Consider the following 20603-nt stretch of genomic DNA (forward strand, 5'->3'; position numbering starts at 1 on the left):
TAATAACCCCAGAAAGAAAAATGCTGTGTGTTCTATTGGGAGCTTCTGATCTGATTCATCATCTGGTAAACCTTTTCACTAAAAGAGTGCTTGAGGGGGCAAAGGACTCCCCACGAATGCATGATACAGATCCACTCTGTCATCTGCTCCTGCTATGACATTAGAATGTTCTGCATCCTAAACAAGTACTCCAAAACAGAGTGGGACTTAAAAGGTTGACTTTTCTAGAAGCTAAATGTCAGAGATATGAAGTCTTTTTTTTTTAATTTTCTCTTAATGTTCTCTAAATGGCATCAGAAGATGGATTTCAAAGAAGTATAATATGTTTAAGATTTCACTTACCAAACAAATGCAGTAAAATGTGATATCAAACATCTGCGATTTTCAATCACATACCTAGCAAAGAAGCACAAAACCGTTTTAGTGAAGCGCATAATTTGACATCCTTGCTATCAAAAGCAATTTTAAACACATAATTCAAAATGCCCATTGACAGCAGGTCTTTCTTGCTGGGTATTAATCTGCCAGGATGAATATGGAAACATCAATGTCTCTCAATTAGAATCATAAACCTTAAAAATGAGAAATAAAATCATGGTGGCATGAACAGGGCACAGGTGGGTAACTGACAAGCCTGCATAATGTGGAAAAATCATAGGTTAGAGGAAAAGTCATAACAATAATATAAAGCTTTGGGTTTGTACAGCCACTTCTCCCAAAGAATCAAAGCCCTCTACATACATTATCCCATTAATCCCCCTGCTACCTGCTGCAGGGCAGTGTTAGGGCAGATGCCTATTGGTGGTGATTCTGTGGCCATCGGCATCCTGTGTGGCAGCCTTTTGTGAACCCTATTACTTCCCTTCTCTTTTCAGTAATAAAGTGTGAGATTAGCCTTAGAGTCACAGCTGGAGATGTAACGCAGCATCAGTTCTTAAACCAATTTGTCCCTTTCCCCAACTTGTCACACTACACAGATAACTATCTAAAATATTTTTATCTACAGGTACATTATTAATGGGCTGTAACTGTGTCTCTGAAAGAGAGTTCAAAGACATCAAAAACATCTGTAACTATTAATTAGAGCCTTGCTTAACTACATGAGATTATTTCAGAAAGCAGGTTAGCTGTGGGACTCATTTGTTGCTCAACACCCCAGACATTTCAGACATTTAATTTTTTTAATCATTCTCCTTCCACCTCCTGTTACAAAGATTATATGCAGTGCATGCATGTGTAGATTCATGAAAAATAATAAAAAAACCCACTATTTTGCTAGCATGCATACTAACTTTTCTGGAAATTAGATTATCAAAATCCTATTTCACATCCCTTTAATCATTGTGTTTCAGAAAAAAAAATAAGCATCTATGAAATATAACTACTTTTCAAATGCTATCCATTCATATTCTATCAATCAAAATTGTCAAACACACCTCACCTTCTTTGAGGAAGAAAAAAATTACACTGGTTCAGAACACTATTTCTATGATCTACAAACCTTTATGTAAGCTTATAGTTTTACCACATTGGAAGATTTTATTGGGTGAATATTCCTTTGATAGTCCATCCAAGGATGGTATCTGCCACTTTGAATTATCTTCGAAAATAAAAATTTAAAACTATGTCTGTACTGAATTTTTAAATCGATGACTTAACTTTCAAAATATAATTAGTTAGGAAGAAGCATAACCAATTTTTTTTAATTACCTGGGAAGAATGCTCTTGATCGTGAAATACATAGCTAAAGGAAAAGTGCCACGCAAATTTTCAGATCGTGTCTGCATAGAGCTACTACCTTGAATTTTTATATAGAATAAAATAATCGGTATCCACCTGGTTCATAACACCCACATTTTCAAAAGAAATGTCATTTTCAGAAGTGGATCCTCCATAACCTCAGATCACAGGAAGTAATTTTAAATGGTGACCTTTCTCATCAAAGGTCTTTTACAGCCACGCTATATTTCCATGGAGTGTTTACTATTAAGAATGAACATTTTGAAAGATTTGTAGTATGTCTCTCATCGGCAAAAGACCATCATTGGCCCACTATTTCTTTTTTTTTTTTTTTTAATTTTTTTTTTTTTCAACATTTATTTATTTTTGGGACAGAGAGAGACAGAGCATGAACGGGGGAGGGGCAGAGAGAGAGGGAGACACAGAATCGGAAACAGGCTCCAGGCTCTGAGCCATCAGCCCAGAGCCTGACGCGGGGCTCGAACTCACGGAGTGCGAGATCGTGACCTGGCTGAAGTCGGACGCCCAACCGACTGCGCCACCCAGGCGCCCCTGGCCCACTATTTCTTATGGTTGCCAGGTATCATAAGCTGTTTTCAGAATGGTAATTGCCAGAATTCCATAGATCCTTTACTTCAGCTTAAGTAACTCCAATATTCTCTTTATAGTTTTGTTCTGGTCATATATTGTTGCTTAACTACCTACTCCAAACCCCAATGGTATTTTTAAGCACTCATTTTATTATTCTCACAAATTCTGTGAGTCTCAGAAATTCAGATAAGGCATAGAAGGCATGGTTTGTCTCTGGTCTCTAACGTTTGAAGCCTCTGCTGAGAAGTCTCACACAGCTAGAGGGCAATTCAAGTGGATGAGGAATGAAATCCCAGAGTTTGGACTGGGATATCTGACTGAGACTGTTGACCAGAATCTTGATACATGGCCTCTCCTTGTGGTTTGGACTTTCCCTCAGTCTGGTGGCTTCGGGGTAGTCAAACTGCTTACTTTGGTAAGTTCCCAGCCTTCAGAGTAAGTGTTCCAGACAAGGCAGAAGTTTTATGGCCTTTTACAACTCAACCTTAGAAGTTAGTGTCTATTCCACTATACCCTATCAGCTGAAACAGTCACAAACCTACCTAGACCCAAGGGGGAGGAACATAGACCCTAACCTTAATGGAAACATTATCAAAGAATTTGAGGCAATATTTTAAAACTTCCACATACCCATTAAGTTCAAGGAGAATATTTACATTTAGGAAATGGTTCCAAAGTTCAAACCAAAATTTAAAAAAAAATCACGGATCAAATCCAATCCCACTATTTTGCAGAAGAAAGAGCTCTTGACTGAAGGAAAATCTTAGGCAACATGTTTGTTTTCTTCTTGTAATCTGAACTAGGTAATATGCATTTCTCTCAAATCAAATCCCGGTATTCTTACTTAGCACTCTACGGAAGGGGCCTTTCTTTGGTAATGATAGGAATAACCCATCTTCATCTCTCCTTGAAGCTCCACACAAAGTACAGAGACACACTATCCTGAAGGGAATATTTATCTACCACAGTCACTGTGAATATCCTGAAAAATAAATCTAAATAAAATAAGTTATCTATGTACATTTAAAAGTCTCATTGTCCACAGTGAAACATATTAGTGAGAAAGATTCTCTCCATAGCCTGCATCCTGTTGGTACCCCCCGATTACGGTTACAGAATAAAATAGAATTGAAATGCATTCAATCAGGTTAAGAAAGTATGAAAACTATGAGACAGGTCTCCTCAAACACAGCAAAAGCATATAGAAGTCAGTACATTTCTCAAGGTTAAAAATGAGGAGTGGAGAAGTTGTTTCCCTAAGGAGAGACAGGAATTTCACTGCTGGAAAGAACCACAATGAAAATTACATGGGGAAGTTGTAAATCATTCCAAGATTGATAGGGCACAGCACAAAATAAGAAGTTTACACATTAATTAAAAAGATCTGGGAAGAGACTGAGGGAAGATGATTTCAAGGGCAAGATATTGATGTTGCCTTCCACAATCCTTGGGCTAGCACGTGTAGGGCAGATTGGCAGGTCCATTACTAAGGGCTTCCTGGGGTAAGGATCACCAAGGATGGTCCTGGGGCTGACTGCACCAAGCCATGGAGCTTATGAAATAGAGAATTACTTCTTTATCACAAAAATAGAAGTTTGAACTGCTAGTACGTGTCTTATTTGAGTTTGAATTTCTAACACTAGGAAGAAATGTTATCCTTGAATCTGGCAATTATGGAGGTAAGCAAATGGCATCAAAATTCCACATGATAATGAACTAAGAAATGATGTTTCTGAGATGAGGATGATTAAGAAATCTTCTACTTAAGGGTGGAAGGATATGGTTCATATAATTCTAAGTGTCAATTAAATGTACACAAACACACACACTTTTGAAGCTCCATTTTCACTGCAGTCTTGCAAATACATGCTTCAAACTAACAAAATGAAAATTTTAATTATTCTCTTACAAAACATCCATGACTTTTATGGTGTGTGTGCGTGTGCCTGTGTGTGTGCGTGTGCGTGCTCGGGTGTGTAAATAATAAGTAATTTAATTATTTTTAAATGGATGCCTTAGAAAACATACTTTTTTATGAAACTATTTCATCAGTTGTTAAATAGGTAAAGAGATGAATAAATAAGTAAGTAAATAAATAATTGACACTTCATGGTCAGCTTTTGTGGTTACTCTTCAGTCCCACCATCAGAAGCCATGATGGGTACAGTGAGAATCTCTCAAGAGACGTTTGTTCCCTTTGAAAATTTCCCAAATGAAAAATAAAGAAACTCTGATGAAACTAGAATGGAAGTGAGGTAATTAATGATCCATAATTAAACTAGTTGCCATAAAAATCATTTAAAAAACAGATTTAAAAATTTTTAATTTAAATTTTTTTTAATTTTTTTCTAAAAACTCAAATAATCAGAATCAAAATTTCTAAAGCCTGAATTCATTATGGAGCCATTGATCAAGCTCGTAAATGACAAACCAAGTATTTTTTCTAAGGAAAAAAAAAATCACCTGTTAGTTCTACAACTTTGCTTCATATACCTTCTTACAGATTCCCTTGTCTAGAAGAACCAACAACAAGTGTAGAAAATGAATTAAACACCAAGTATATAGTACAAGAGACCTATCTGTCCCCCCTCCCACAGCTATACCTATTCATGCTATGACAGCTTGTTGAATGATAAAAAATAGAGCCGGGGGAGAGGTCTTGATGATAAACAATTGAGTCAAATGGATTAAATTAACTACTTATTTGGATGCCAAATACTACTTACAATGAGCCAGTTTTTAAAAAAGAAACACTTTTGAGGGGCGGAATACTAAAATAATCTCTTCAAGTTATGCTATTCTAAGACATTTTATTTTTTTAAATGGCTATCTTGTCAAAATTCCTAACAAGATTAATCATTTCATCATGGTCCAAATCTTATTTTCACAGTTTCTCATTTCCAGGGTGCCCACTGCAGTAAGAGCCATGGGGGTCAAAGAAATAGATCCCAAGGGGTGCAATAGGCCATTGCATCCTCCCTGATAGGTCAAAGAGGAAGACTATACAGTTAACTATGAGGCTGGAGAATAAACTGTTTGGCTCTTTATTTGTTTTTGTAATTTTTACCAATTTGTGAAAGGAAAACAGGAAGTAAAACCTAAGTAATCAAATTCTAGAACTTGATTCCACTGTCTGTTATGACTCTTCTTAATCACATGGATATTCCAGTTTCCCCTATAATCCATTAAACTGAATGTTCTTCATTATCCCATATCTGAAAGTGCTAGTAAGGTTTGGTAGCAAATAACTGGTTCCACTGACGCTTCTGGTCCATCTACTCCATCTTAGCTTCTGACCCCAAATTTTTAATGACTTCCAACTCACTCATGACTTCAAGATAAATACCTTTTTTACTTCCAACTTACCAATGCTTTCAGTGCCGTGACTCCTTCAAGTTCTTCTAGACCATGGGCACTATCATTGCTTCTTTCCCTTTCATAGTGTGTATACCTCAAGGTTAACCATATGAACTAATCTCTCACCAGCATCCTTCACTGTCTTCTGCCCATCACCTTCTGAGAAACCACCTAGGTGAAGTCCAACACCAGCTAAATTCCTCCAGGCCTCTAGCTCTAATCTTTTTTTTTTTTTTATTTAAACCCAAGTTAGTTAACATATAGTGTAATAATGATTTCAGGCATAGCATTTAGTGATTCATCACTTAAATATAACACCCAGTGCTCATCCAAACAAGTGCCCTCCTTAATGCCCGTCACCCATTTAGTCCATCCCTCCACCCAACACCCTGCCAGCAACACTCATGTTGTTCTCTGTATTTAAGACTCTCTTATGGTTTGCCTTCCTCTCTATTTTTATCTTATTTTTTCCTTCCTTCCCCTATGTTCATCTGTTCTGTTTCTTAAATTCCACATATGAGTTTAATCATATGATACGTGTCTTTCTCTGACTTATTTGGTTAGCATAATACATTCTAGTTCCATCCACGTTGTTGCAAATGGCAAGATTTCATTCTTTTTAATCACTGATTAATATTACATTGTGTATATATTCCATATCTTCTTTATCCATTCATCTGTCGATGGACACTTGGGCTCTTTCTATACTTTGGCTATTATCGATAGTCCTTTAGCTCCAATCTGGGTGGTGTTGTACTAGATATTCAGAATAGCATGTCAAATGCTACCTTGCTAAATTCCCATCCTAGAACTTCAGCTGAGACATAAGAACCATCAACCAGTTCTACCACACATCCCTTGGTCAGTTTCCATTCCCATCCCTCTCAATTACCACTGCAGCGCTGCTCACTTTCTCAACATCTTTCCTCAACCACAGCAATCTGCCTTAAGGAAACCAAAGGAATTATGTATGGTTGGGCAACATTTCTGGAATGGTGGAATGAGGAGTTCAGCAAAGCATTCCCCAAAAATCAATGATAAAATTGGATAAAATTGTCAAAAGGAAAAATTTCAAGATTCTGAAAACAGAACAAAGGCACAAAGCATTTTGAGGGGGATCTATGTAAGAGAAACCACTAAAGTAGTTCAGACAAACACTTCTCTGTGGTATTTTAGCCTGGGGTTCTACCATTCTTCCCCTGCCATCTATCTATGTACTAGATGCCCCTCTATGTAGTACGATGATGAAAGCCATGAAAACCAGCAGCCTCTCACCCAGGAGAGATATGGGCCAACGTTTGCCAGAACACAAAATCCTCATACTCCTGGGCATTGATAGTCACAGTAGCAATTTTAGTGACAAATAAGAAAGTCCAACGTCAGTTAGCCTGAGACTGTGATCCTAGTTGGGGCCAACAAAACAGGGAAACAGAATAGGCATAAATTTAACAGGAGATAGATTGCAAGAGTAAGCCTTGGTGGGCTCCCACATATTTCTGGGGGTCTTAAAGATGGTGTGCATGTGCAAGGTTGCACATATTCTCAACAGAGACTGGAGAAGGCACATATCTACTTATCCCTGGATGAATGTGAGGACTGTGCTAGCAGAAAGCTAAAGCCAGGAACAACTAGTAAACTGTCTGAACTTCAAATATGTCCCCCAACTCATGCATAAATCCATAAACAAAGGCAGACGCCTTACTGGCTCAAGGTAGATGAGTAAAACTTGTAATTAGTGAAGGAACACTAGCAATTCTGGCATGGGAGCAAGCCCATGAAGTCAAGCTACACATAAAAGTGATAATGAAAAAGAAAAAATGATAGTAGAAACATCAAACACATCTTCACACACTCTGGGGGTAGCCAGATTCCAGAGAATTTGTCCAAATAAATCCTTAACCAATAAGCAAAAAAAAATTCAAATGACAACCAGAGAAGATTCAAATTCACATTTGCTATATTATCTAAAATGTCCAGTTTTCAACAAAAACTTATAATACATGCAAAGAAACACAAAACTGTTGCCCACACATGAGGAAAAAAGCAGTCAAGAGAAACCTGACTATAATAGGTGACCAAATGTTGCACTTAGCACTCAAAGACCTGAAAGAAGCTATTACAAATGGGTTCAAGGAAGAAAAGAAAACCATACTTACAAATTAAAGGGAAATATGGTAACGGTGATTCATCAAATAGAGACTATCAAGAAAGAGGTAAAAGTTGTAAAAAGGAAAAAAAAGGAAATTCTTGAGTTGAAAACTATAATGCAAATAATTGTCACTTCCATTTTCCACTCAACATATAAGTTACTTTGAAGTCATAACTCCCACCCTCAAAATAAGAAGAAAACTGAAAAACTCAAACTCAACAATTCTTCTTAGATTCTTCAGACAACTGAGGTCACAGAGCAAATCACTGCCTTGAAACCTGGGGAGACACGAGAACACAGAGAATCACAGCTTACCAGAGGCAGATACCACTAGAGCCTCAAACTGGTAGAAACTCTAAAAACTGTAATTGACAATATCTGGAGATTGAATGTGGACTAGCTTTAGAGTTAAAGCTCCTGAGGGACCAGTTTTAGAGAAACTGTATATTCATGAGCTTTACCTCTAAGTACCTCACCAGATTCCCACTTGTGAAGACTGGTAAAAATGGCCATGTTCTTTGTGAAGGAGAAAAGGAAAAGTAAACATTCTGAAATACATCATGAGCATTCTGTTCTCCAAAACAAAGGCCTACCTCAAGGAAAAGTACTTCAGTAGAACCTTATCTGACCTAAGGAAGAACAATGAGCCAACTCTACCCCCTGTAGCCTTCTGTCTCACATATGGGCAGTTCAAAAAAAAAAAAAAAGAAGAAGAAGAAAGAAAGAAAAGAAAAGAAACTCTTCTGAAGGTCACAGTCCAAAGACTCCAGCCCTCTTTAGAAAAAATAAATGGACATTTATTCCTAAGATGATAGAATGCTTCCCCTACAAAATACAACATCAACAAGGCTCCAGTATACCAACAGGAAAATACAATTGACTGAGCAGCAAGACATGAACTCTACTTAAGAGGGAGTTTCTAGGGAAACCCAAAGCCTACAGGAGAGATAAAAACAAGGATACTAGAGTAAACTGAAGCATCTGACAGCTACAGCTAATGCAAACATTAAATGCAGCCTAACTCCTAGACAGATAAACATAAAACTGAGGTCACAATCAAGACCTCAGTTCCAAATACATCGTGTCTGGATTTCAACAAAAAAATTACAAGGTATACTAAAAAGCAAAGAAAAAAGCACGATGAAGACACAAAGCAAATATCAGAAACTAACACAGATATGGTAGAGATTTTTAAATTATCAGATCAAGAACTTAAAATCACTTAAAATCACGAAGTTAAAATATGTTAAGAGTTCTAGTGGGAAAAGTGGACAACATGCAAGAACATATAGTTATATAAGCAAAGAGATGACTCTAAGAAAGAACCCAAAGGAAATGCTAGAAATTTAAAACACTGAGAAATGAACAATGTCTTTGGTGGGCTCATCAGACATTCAACATGGCTGATGAAAAAAAAAAATCCGTGAATTTGAAGATAAATCACTAGGGGTATCCAAGCTGAAATGTAAGAATAAAACACACACACCACACACACACACACACACACACACACACACAAAATCCAAGAGCTGCAGGAAAATTTGGAAAAAAGGTATACTACATATGTAATAAGAATACCAGAAATAGAGAGAATACAGAAAAGAGCAGAAAAAGCATTTGAATAATGGTTGCAAAATATCCAAAATTAATGACAGTCATCAAACCACAGACCCAGGAAACTCAAAGGACACCCAGCAAGATAAAAATACAGGGGGGAAAAACCTCACCGAGATATAACATATTCAAAAACAGGCGCAGAAAACAGGGGCAGCTAGATGGGTCATTCAGCTTAGTGTTTGACTCTTGATTTCTGCTCAGGTCATGATATCGTAGTTCGTGACTTTGATCCCAGCATCTGGCTCTGTGCTCATAATGTGGAGCCTGCTTGGATTCTTGTTCACACTCTCTCTGCCCCTCCCCTGCTGACTCTTTCTTTCTCTCAAAATAAAAAAAAAAAATAAACTTTAAAAAGTTCAGAAAATAAAATAAAGAGAGAAAATTTTTAAAAAAGCCAGAAGGGGAGAAAGGATAAGAATTAATTGGACATCTCTTCAGAAATCATGCTAAGACCCATAACCAGTGAAGAAATTGAATCAGTTATCAAAAATCTCCCAACAATTAAGAGTCCAGGACCAGATGGCTTCCCTGGAGAATTCTACCAGACATTTAAGGCAGAAATAATACTTATCCTTCTCAAGCTGTTCCAAAAAGTGGAAAGGGAAGGAATACTTTGAGACTTATTCTATGAAGTCAGCATTCCTTTGATTCCCAAACCATACAGAGACCCAGCAAAAAAGGAGAACTACAGGCCAATATCCCTGATGAATATGGATGCAAAAATTCTTGACAAGATACTAGCAAATTTAATTCAATAGCATATAAAAAGAATTATTCACCATGATCAAGTGGGATTCACTCCTGGGATGCAGGGCTGGTTCAATATTTGCAAATCAATCACTGTGATACATCACATTAATAAAATAAAAGATAAGAACAATATGATCCTCTCAATCCATGCAGAAAAAGCATGTGACAAAATCCAGCATCCTTTCTTAATAAAAGCCCTCGAGGAAGTCGGGATAGAAGGAACATACTTAAACATCATAAAAGCCATTTATGAAAAGCCCACAGCTAATATCATCCTCAATGGGGAAAAACTGAGAGCTTTCCCCCTGAGATCAGGAACACGACAGGGATGTCCAGTCTCACTGCTATTGTTTAACATAGTGTTGGAAGTTCTAGCATCAGCAGACAACAAAAGGAAATCAAAGGCATCAAAATAGGCAAAGATGAAGTCAAGCTTTCACTTTTTGCAGATGACATGATATTATACATGGAAAACCTGACAGACTCCACCAAAAGTCTGCTAGAACTGATATATGAATTCAGCGAAGTCACAGGATACAAAATCAATGTACAGGAATCAGTTGCATTCTTATACACTAATAATGAAGCAACAGAAAGACAAATAAAGAAACTGATCCCATTCACAATTGCACCAAGAAACATAAAATACCTAGGAATAAACCCAACCAAAGATATAAAATGTCTGTATGCTGAAAACTATAGAAAGCTTATGAAGCAAATTGAAGAAGATACAAAGAAATGGAAAAACACTCCGTGCTCACAGACTTGAAGAATATTGTTAAAATTTCAATACTACCCAAAGGTATCTACACATTCATTGCAATCCCAATCAAAATTGCACCAGCATTCTTCTCGAAGCTACAACAAGCAATCCTAAAATTTGAATGGAACCACACAAGACCCCGAATAGCCAAAGTAATATTGAAGAAAAAGACCAAAGCGGGAGGCAACACAATCCCAGACTTTAGCCTCTACTACAAAGCTGTAATCATCAAGACAGCATGGTATTGGCACAGAAACAGACACATAGACCAATGGAATAGAATAGAGACTCCATAATTGGACCCACAGAAGTATGGTCAACTAATCTTTGACAAAGCAGAAAAGAATATTCAATGGAAAAAAAGGCAGTCTCTTTAACAAATGGTGCTGGGAGAACTGGACAGCAACATGCAGAAGATTGAAACTAGACCACTCTGTTACGCCATTCACAAAAATAAACTCAAAATGGATGAAAGACCTGAATGTGAGACAGGAAACCATCAAAACCCTAGAGAAGAAAGGAGGAAAAAACGTCTCTGACCTCAGCCACAGCAATTTCTTACTTGACACATCTCCAAAGGCAAGGGAATTAAAAGCAAAAATGAACTATTGGGACCTCATGAGGATAAAAAGCTTCTGCACTGCAAAGAAAACAATCGACAAAACTAAAAGGCAACCGATGGAATGGGAAAAGATATTTGCAAATGACATATCAGGCAAAGGGCTAGTATCCAAAAACCTATGAAGAGCTCATCAAACTCCACACCCGAAAAACAAATAATCCAGTGAATAAATGGGCAGAACACATGAATAGACACTTCTCTAAAGAAGACATCCAGATGGCCAACAGGCACATGAAAAGATGCTCAACATCGCTCCTCATTAGGGAAATACAAATCAAAACCACACTGAGATATCACCTCACACGAGTCAGAGTGGCTAAAATGAACAAATCAGCAGAGTATAGATGCTGGAGAGGATGTGGAGAAACGGGAACCCTCTTACACTGTTGGTGGGAATGCAAACTGGTGCAGCCGCTCTGGAAAGCAGTGTGGAGATTCCTCAAAAAATTAAAAATAGACCTACCCGATGATCCAGCAATAGCACTGCTAGGAATTTACCCAAGGGATACAGGAGTGCTGGTGCACTTGTACCCCACTATTTATAGCAGCACTTTCAACAACAGCCAAATTATGGAAAGAGCCTAAATGTCCATCAACTCATGAATGGATAAAGAGGTTGTGGTTTATATATACAATGGAATACTACTGGCAATAAGAATGAAATATGGCCTTTGGTAGCAACATGGATGGAACTGGAGAGTGTTACGCTAAGTGAAATAAGTCATACAGAGAAAGACAGATACCATATGTTTTCACTCTTACATGGATCCTGAGAAACTTAACAGAAGACCATGGGGGAGGGGAAGGGGGAAAAAAAGCTACAGATAGGGAAGGAGGCAAACCATAAGAGACTCTTAAAAACTGAGAACAAACTGAGGGTTGATGGAGGGTGGGAGGGAGGACAAAGTGGGTGATGGGCATTGAGGAGGGCACCTGTTGGGATGAGCACTGGGTGTTGTATGGAAACCAATTTGACAATAAATTTCATATTAAAAAATAATAAAAATAATAAAATTGACAGAAATGAACTAAGAAAAAAAAGTCACGCTAGCAAAAAGAGGATGCACTGAAAACTTTAACATAACGAAAAGAAAAAAAAAATCATCATCCTACAATTTTGTACCCAGCCAAATGATCACTCAAAAGTGAAGGAGAAATAAAGACTTCATGGAAACAAAAACTGGGGGAATTTGTCTTTCGTAGTTCTGCATCACAAGAATCATTACAAATTTAAAATAAAATAAAATAAACTTCTTCAAAAAAAAGGAAAATAACATAAATAAGAAACTCAGATCTACATAAAGGGGAGCATTAGAGGAAGAATAAATGAATTAAACATTTTATTTTCCTTACACTTAACTGAGCTAATAGACAACAGTTCAAGTATAATACTAGCAACAGTTAATTGAGTGGTTACAGCATATTAGTTAGTGAAATGAATGAGAGTAATATTGTAAGGAATGGGAGGAAGCAATTGGAAATACTCTGTATAAGATACCTGTATTACTCATAGAATAGTATAGGTATTTTCATTTTTTTTTTAATGTTTATTTTTGAGAGAGAGAGAGACACACACAGAGCACAAGCAGGAGAGGGGCAGAGAGAGGGAGACACAGAATTGGAAGCAGACTCCAGGCTCCGAGCTGTCAGCACAGAGTGTGACATGGGGCTTGAATTCATGAACTGTGAGATCATGAGATCATAAGCTGAAGTCAGATGCTTAACCGACTGGGCCACCCAGGCTCCCCAACACAATAGTGTAAGGCTTTTTTGAAAGTGGACTTGGACTAATTTTAAATGTACTAAACTACCAAAAAAATTTTTTTAAGTGTAACTGGTATGCTAAGAGATGAGATAAAATGGAATAGTACATAAACTGCTTGATTAAAACCAGACAAGGCAGAAGAGGTAGCAAAGATAAAAAAGAACAAATGGAATAAATGGAATACAGCTAGAAATAAAATATACCAATTACAAAAAAAACAAAAAACAAAAAAACTGACAGTAGAATTTTTAAAAAGACCCAACTACCAACTACTAAAGATGAGATTAGGGGTGCCTGGGTGGTTCAGTCAGTTAAGTGTCCAACTTTGGCTCAGGTCATGATCTTGCAGTTCGCGAGTTCGAGCCCTGCAACAGGCTCTGTGCTGACAGCTCAGGGCCTGAAGCCTGCTTCAGATTCTGTGTCTCCCTCTCTCTCTGCCCCTCCCCTGTTCAAGTTCTGTCTCTCTCTGTCTCTCAAAAATAAATAAATGTAAATGAATAAAAAATAAATAAATAATAAATAAATAAATAAAAATATAAGATTAAAAATCTTTCTGACTTTTAAAGATACACTATAAGTGTATACTTATATACCAAGAGAAAGATAAACTATAGTAACACTGATTAAAAGAATGCCAGGGTAATTATATTGTTTCAGAAATACCAGACTTCAAAAAAGGAAAATGACATATATTAAAAAGAGTATTATGTAATGATAAAGAGGTCAATTCTCTAAGAATCACTAATGTATATATGTTTAACAACAGAGCATCAAAATATGTGAAGCAAAATCAGACAGAACTACAAGGAGAAAAAGATTATGTTCACAAATATTGTTGAGACTTCAATATATCTCAATCAATAATTGACATAACCAAAGGACAGAAAGTCAGTAAAAAATACAGTTGAACTGAACAGCACCATCAGTCAACATGATTTAATTGACATTTATAGAATACTTCATCCAACAGTAGTAGAAACCACATTCTTCTCAAGCTCATATGGAACATTCACCAAGACAGACCACATTCCGGCCCATAAAGCATACTTTAATTTTTTTTCATTGACTATATTCTCTGTTAAACTTTCTATCTCCATGATTTATTTGATTTATAACTGGAAGTTTGTACCTCTTAATCCCTTTCACCTATTTTGCCCATCTTCCCCTACCCCCAGGAACTATCAGTTTCTTCTCTATATTTAAGACCCTTTTTTTCTTTATTCATTTTGGTTTTTTTTTTTAGATTCCACATGTAAGTGAAATCATATGGTCTTTGTCTTCCTCTGTATAATTTATTTTACTTGGTATAATGCCTCTAGGTCTATCCATGTTTTACAAATGGCAATATCTCATTCTTTTTATGGCTGAGTAATATTCCTTATATATATACCACATCTTCTTTATCCATTCATCTATCAGTGGATACTTGGGTTGCTTCAATATTTTGGCCATTGTAAATAATGCTGCAATAAACATAAGGGTACATATATCTTTTCCAGTTAGTGAGTTTTTTTCTATTAGTTTTTGTTTTCTTTGGATAAACACCCAATAGTCGAATTACTGGATCATAGGTAGCTCTATTTTCTATTTTTTGAGCAATCTCCATGCTGTTTTCCACAATTGTTGTACCAATGTACAGTCCCACCAAGAGTGCACGTAGGTTTCTTTTTCTCCATGTCCTTGCCAGCACTTGTTATTTCTTATCTTTTTGATACTAGCCATTCTGACAGGTGTGAGATTCTATCTCATGGTTTTGATTTGCATTTCCCTGATGAATAGCATTGGGCACCTTTTCATATGTCTATTGGCCATCTATATATCTTCTTTGGGAAAATGTCTATTCAGGTTCTTTGTCCATTTTTAGTAAGATTATTTAGGTTTTGGTGTTGAGTTTTTTAAGTCTTTATACATTTTGGATATTAACCCCTTATTGGCTATATCCAATAATCTTCTCTCATTCACTAGGTTACCTTGTTCCTTTATTAATGGTTTCCTTCACTGTACAAAAGCTTTTCATTTTAGTACAGTCCCAATAGTTTATTTTTGTTTTTGTTTCTGCCTAAGGAGACAGATCTATAAATGTTTTTAAGGCTGATGTGCAGGAGGTAACTGTCTATGTTTTCTTTTAGGATTTTTATGATTTCAGGTCTCACACTGAGGTTGTTAATCCATTTTGAGTTTATTTTTGTATATGGTATATGAAAGTGGCCTAGTTTCATTCTTTTGCATGAACCTGTCCAGTTTTCCCAATACCATAGAAAAGACTGTCTTTTCTCCATTGTATTTTCTTGCCATTTTTGTTATAGATTAACCATATCATCATAGGTTTATTTCTGGGTTCTCTATCTTGTTTCATTGATCTATGTGTCTATTTTGTGCCAGTCCCATATTGTTTTGATTACTATAGCTTTGTAGTATATCTTGAAATGTGAATTGTGTTATCTCCAGCTTCATTCTTCTTTCTCAAAATTGCTTTGGCCATTCAAGTATTTTGTGGTTTTAAACAAATTTTAGGATTATTTATTCTAATTCTGTGAGAAATGTTACTAGTATTTTGATAGTGATTGCATTGAATCTGTAGATTCCTTTGTGTAGAATGAACATTTTAACAATATTAATTCTTCCAATCTGTGAGCACAGTCTATCTATTTGTGTCATCTTCAGTGTCTCTCATAAATGTCTTATAGTTTTCAGAATATAGTTCCTTCACCTCACTAGTTAACATTTACATAAACAGCATTATCAACCAGCTTGATGTAATTGACGTTTGTAGATTACTTATTCCAACAAGAGCAGAATACATATTCATCTCAGGCTCACATGGGACATTCACCAAGATGGACCACATTTCACACCAAAAAACACTTAAAAATTTTTGCTTAAAAGAATCACAGAAATTATTATTTTGACTGCAATGGAATTGAACTAGAAATCAGTAACAGGAAGATATCTGGAAAAAAAAAATCACAAAATAGTTAGAGACTAAAAAACACACTTTTAACACATGAGTCACAGAAGAAATCTCAAAAAAACTTTTTAAAATAGTTTGAACACAATGAAAATTAAAATACAACTTATCCAAATTTGTAGAATGCAATAAAAGCAGTCTTAGAAGGAAATTATCAAAGTGAATGCATATAATAGAAAAGAAGAAATATAAAATTAATAATTCAAGCTGCCACCAGTTGGAGAAATAACAGCAATATAAACTTAAAGCAAACAGTCAAAATAATAAAAATGGGCACAGAAAACAATGGAACTTAAAATCAGAAAATAATAGCGAAAAATCAATGAAATAAGAAACTTGTTCATTGAAAAGATGATTTATTCAACTAAAATTAATAATTTTAGTCAGGCAAACTAAGAAGTAAAGAGAAAAGACACAAGTTACTAATATCAAAAATGAAATATAGACAATTATTTCTGACCCCGTTGACATTAAAAGGGTAATAAAAAATAATTTTGAATAATTCTATGCTCACAAATGTAATAATTTAGATTAACTGGACCAATTCCTTAGAAGACAGAAATTTACTGAAATTCACACAAACAGATATAGATAATCTGAAGAGCCTAAATTTACTAAATAAATAGAATAAGTAATTAATAGCCTTCCAAAAAAAGAAAGCACCAGGCCCACACGGTTTCATTGGTGAATTTTATCACATGTAAGAAGAAATTATGTGAATTCTCTACAATCTCTTCCGAAAAAATAAAAACAGTGAACACTTCCTAATTCATGTTTTAGCAAAATCAGATAAAGACATTATAAGAATGGAGTACTACAGACCATTATTTCTCATAGATATAAAAAAACTTCAACAAATTATTAGCAATTCAAATCCAAAAATATATACAAAGAATTTAACACCATGACCAAAGTATACAAGACTGGTTCAACATTGGAAAATTAATTTGTATAATTCATCATGCCAATAGGCCAAACAAGAAAAATTATATGACCATATTATTATATGCAGAAAAAACTTCACAAAATCTAACACCAATTCATAACAATTCCCAGTAAACTATGAATAAAGGGATCGTCTTCAACATGATAAAGAATATCTACAAAAAAACTTACACCTAACACCATACTTAATGGTGAGAAAATACTTTCTTCCTAATATAAGGAATAAAGCAAAGATGTCACCTTTTACCACTACTTTTCAACATCATACTGGAAGAACTAACTAATGCAATGAGAAGAGAAAATAAAATGTTAAACCTAAACTAACCATATGACCCAGCAATTTGACCCAGGTATCTACCCAGTGGAAATAAATACATGTCCACATAAAAGAGTGTATTCAGGGGCGCCTGGGTGGCTCAGTCGGTTAAGCGTCCGACTTCAACTCAAGTCACGATCTTGCGGTCCGTGAGTTCAAGCCCCGCGTCGGGCTCTGGGCTGATGGCTCAGAGCCTGGAGCCTGCTTCCGATTCTGTGTCTCCCTCTCTCTCTGCCCCTCCCCCGTTCATGCTCTGTCTCTCTCTGTCTCAAAAATAAATAAACATTAAAAAAAAATTTTTTTTTTAAATAAAAAAATAAAAAGAAGCAAAATACAAAGTGATACATTCATGCAATAGAATACTAACCAGCAATAATAAAGTACTGATGCACACTACAACATGGATAACTTGAAAAAACCATTACACTAAGTGAAAGAAGTCAGATACAAAACACTACTTATGTTACATCCAGAAAAAGGTAGATCCTAAAGCATATTAGTGGTTACCTGTGGTCAGAGGTATAATGGGAACTGATTGCAAATAGGCAGGACAGATATTTGGGAGGTAATAGAAATATTCTAAAGCTGGATTCTGGTAATGTTTGCACAATCCCATAAACTTACTAGAAATTGCTAAATTGTATACTTAGAGGGGCGCCTGGGTGGCTCAGTCGGTTAAGCATCGGACTTCAGCTCAGGTCATGATTTCACAGTCCATGAGTTCAGGCCCCACGTCGGGCTCTGTGCTGCCAGTTCAGAGCCTGGACCCTGCTTCAGATTCTGTGTCTCCCCCTCTCTCTGCCCCTCCCCTGCTCATGCTCTGTCTCTCTGCCTCAAAAATAAATAAAAGCATTAAAAAAATTTTTTAAAAATTGTATACTTAGAAATGGATGAATATTATGGTATATAAATTATACTTCAATAAAACTCTTAAAGGATAAGGATGCAAATAATAATAATGTACCACCTGCCTGAATACTGACTCATCACCCCACATACTCACAAAATGTGTTCATCTTCATTCAATTCTTGCTTTCTTCCCTCCAAACATAAATGGTATGTTCTACCTCCTTGTTTATGGTAATCTCCCACCTGTACCCAAGACGTATCTCCTTCCATTCTATTTGATATTCCCCACTAGTTTTTCCCCCCTTATTCTCCTCTATCTTCAACTTCTTGCTATTGGTACCCTTTGCATTAATTTATCAAGCTCATTTCTCCCATAAGAAAAGTAAATAAATAAATTCTCTTTCCCTTGAGCATATCATTAGTCTGTCTTCCTCCTGTATTCTTCTTGCTGCCTATATCCTTCTATCTTCCATTCCTTCTTCAACACACTGAAATATGGTTTCTTCTCTCTAAACAGATGAATCTCTAAACAGGTGAATCTTCTCTTACAAATGTCATTAATTACCTCATACTTTTAACTCAATGCATATTTGTTAATCCTAGTCTTATTGGACTTCTTCATGCACTTGTCCTTGTTTATCATGACCTGATTGAATTTCTCTATCTCCTAGATTCTAGGTATCATATTTTGGTCCCTTTAAGCCTTGTCTGACCTTTCATCTTTCTTTATGCTCTCCTGCACTTACAGCTTAATTATTACTTTCTGCTAGAATTCTACTCTTGGTTATTTCCAAGCTAATTATATACAGTCTTCTTAAATAATTCCATGCACTCTTGTTTCCAACAACCATCTTGTGGCAGGTTGACTACACGTAATAGCCCTGATTCTTCACCCATCATTATGCTTGCACCCTTTGTCATTTAAATTTGTAATATCCTACCACTGTGACACTGGGCCTGGCTATACAACTTGCCAATGAGATGTTAGAAAATGTGATGGGCACAGAAACTAGAAAGCATGTATGTGAAAGGACTTGTAAGCTGTTGTTCCTCTCTCATTGCCCTGAGAATAAGCACATCATACCTATTAGAGAAGGAGAGCATGACTACAGAGCTGAGATTCCCTAGTTGTCTCAGCCAAAAGCATTCTTCATCATCTGTCACAAAGAGAAACACAACAGAGGAAGCTAGCCCTGACAAGTTTTATAGATGTCAATAAATAAATGCTCATAATTGTATGCTTCTGAAGTTTTACTGTTGTTTGTTACATACCATTGCAATGGCAATGGATAACTGATATATACCTCTATATGCTGGAAACTAGCAAATCTGTGTTTTCTTACAGACTCTGAGCTTTACACTGCCTGAATAGCTCTAGCCAGATGTCTCACACACATCTCAAACCAACATAAATAAAACTGAATTCATAATAATCTTTTGCATCTAATAAGACTAATTCTACCTCAGGTTGTGGCACCACTATCCAATCCAGTCAACCAACCTAGGATCTCGGAGGTATTCATGCTTTTTCCCTCTCCTATATTCCTCATCTCTAATGGTGCAATATTTGATCCAGTGAATAGCAGTTAGCAGTTGTGGGGAAAGGCGTGTGTGTGTGTGTGTGTGTGTGTGTGTGTGTGTCTGTGTATGTGTGTGTCCTGGCATTAGGTGGAAGTTACCTTTCCTAAAATGTCATCCCTAAAAGCTAAAAAAATATGCTGTATGTTTCCTCTACCTGTTTGAGCAAAGGAGAATTTAAAATTAAAAAATACAGCAAAGGAATAAAATTTTGAGCAAATTCCTCCCACATATTAGATATGAAGTTGAAAGAAATGATTTTCTTAGCACTAATACTTGTTTCTCTAATTTTAAAAATTGACAGGTTTCATGATATTATGTTTCCAAATACTAAAGTTTGGGGGGTGGTGACAGGAGTTGTGATGGTTTTAAAAGTATCTTTCACCTTTGGATACACTTGAAAAAATTAATTTTGAAAAAAGATGAGTGAAATGGCTACCAAGGTTGCATACAGGTTGGAGGTGACAATGATAAAATAATGTGTTGTTCAAGCAACATAAACCATGTATAGGAAAGCAACAAGGCAAAGAAAAATGAATTAAAATGTGGCATACCCCTATGTGAAAATGTTCAAAGAATGACAGCAGAAGAAT

At 36.1% G+C, this 20603-nt stretch overlaps 1 protein-coding gene across 1 annotated transcript in view; it reads right to left on the minus strand.

The window, feature by feature from the left end:
* ZNF385D (zinc finger protein 385D) overlaps positions 1 to 390 on the minus strand; it is a 1208478-nt gene extending 1208088 nt beyond the window's left edge. The window contains exon 1 of the mRNA XM_042955767.1: positions 343 to 390. Coding sequence (XP_042811701.1) covers positions 343 to 375 — 33 coding nt within the window. The 5' untranslated portion in view covers positions 376 to 390. The remainder of the gene's footprint in view (positions 1 to 342) is intronic.
* Between the last annotated feature and the right edge of the window lie 20213 nt (positions 391 to 20603).

Source organism: Panthera leo, chromosome C2 (genome assembly GCF_018350215.1).
Source record: "Panthera leo isolate Ple1 chromosome C2, P.leo_Ple1_pat1.1, whole genome shotgun sequence".
Lineage (NCBI taxonomy): Eukaryota > Metazoa > Chordata > Mammalia > Carnivora > Felidae > Panthera > Panthera leo.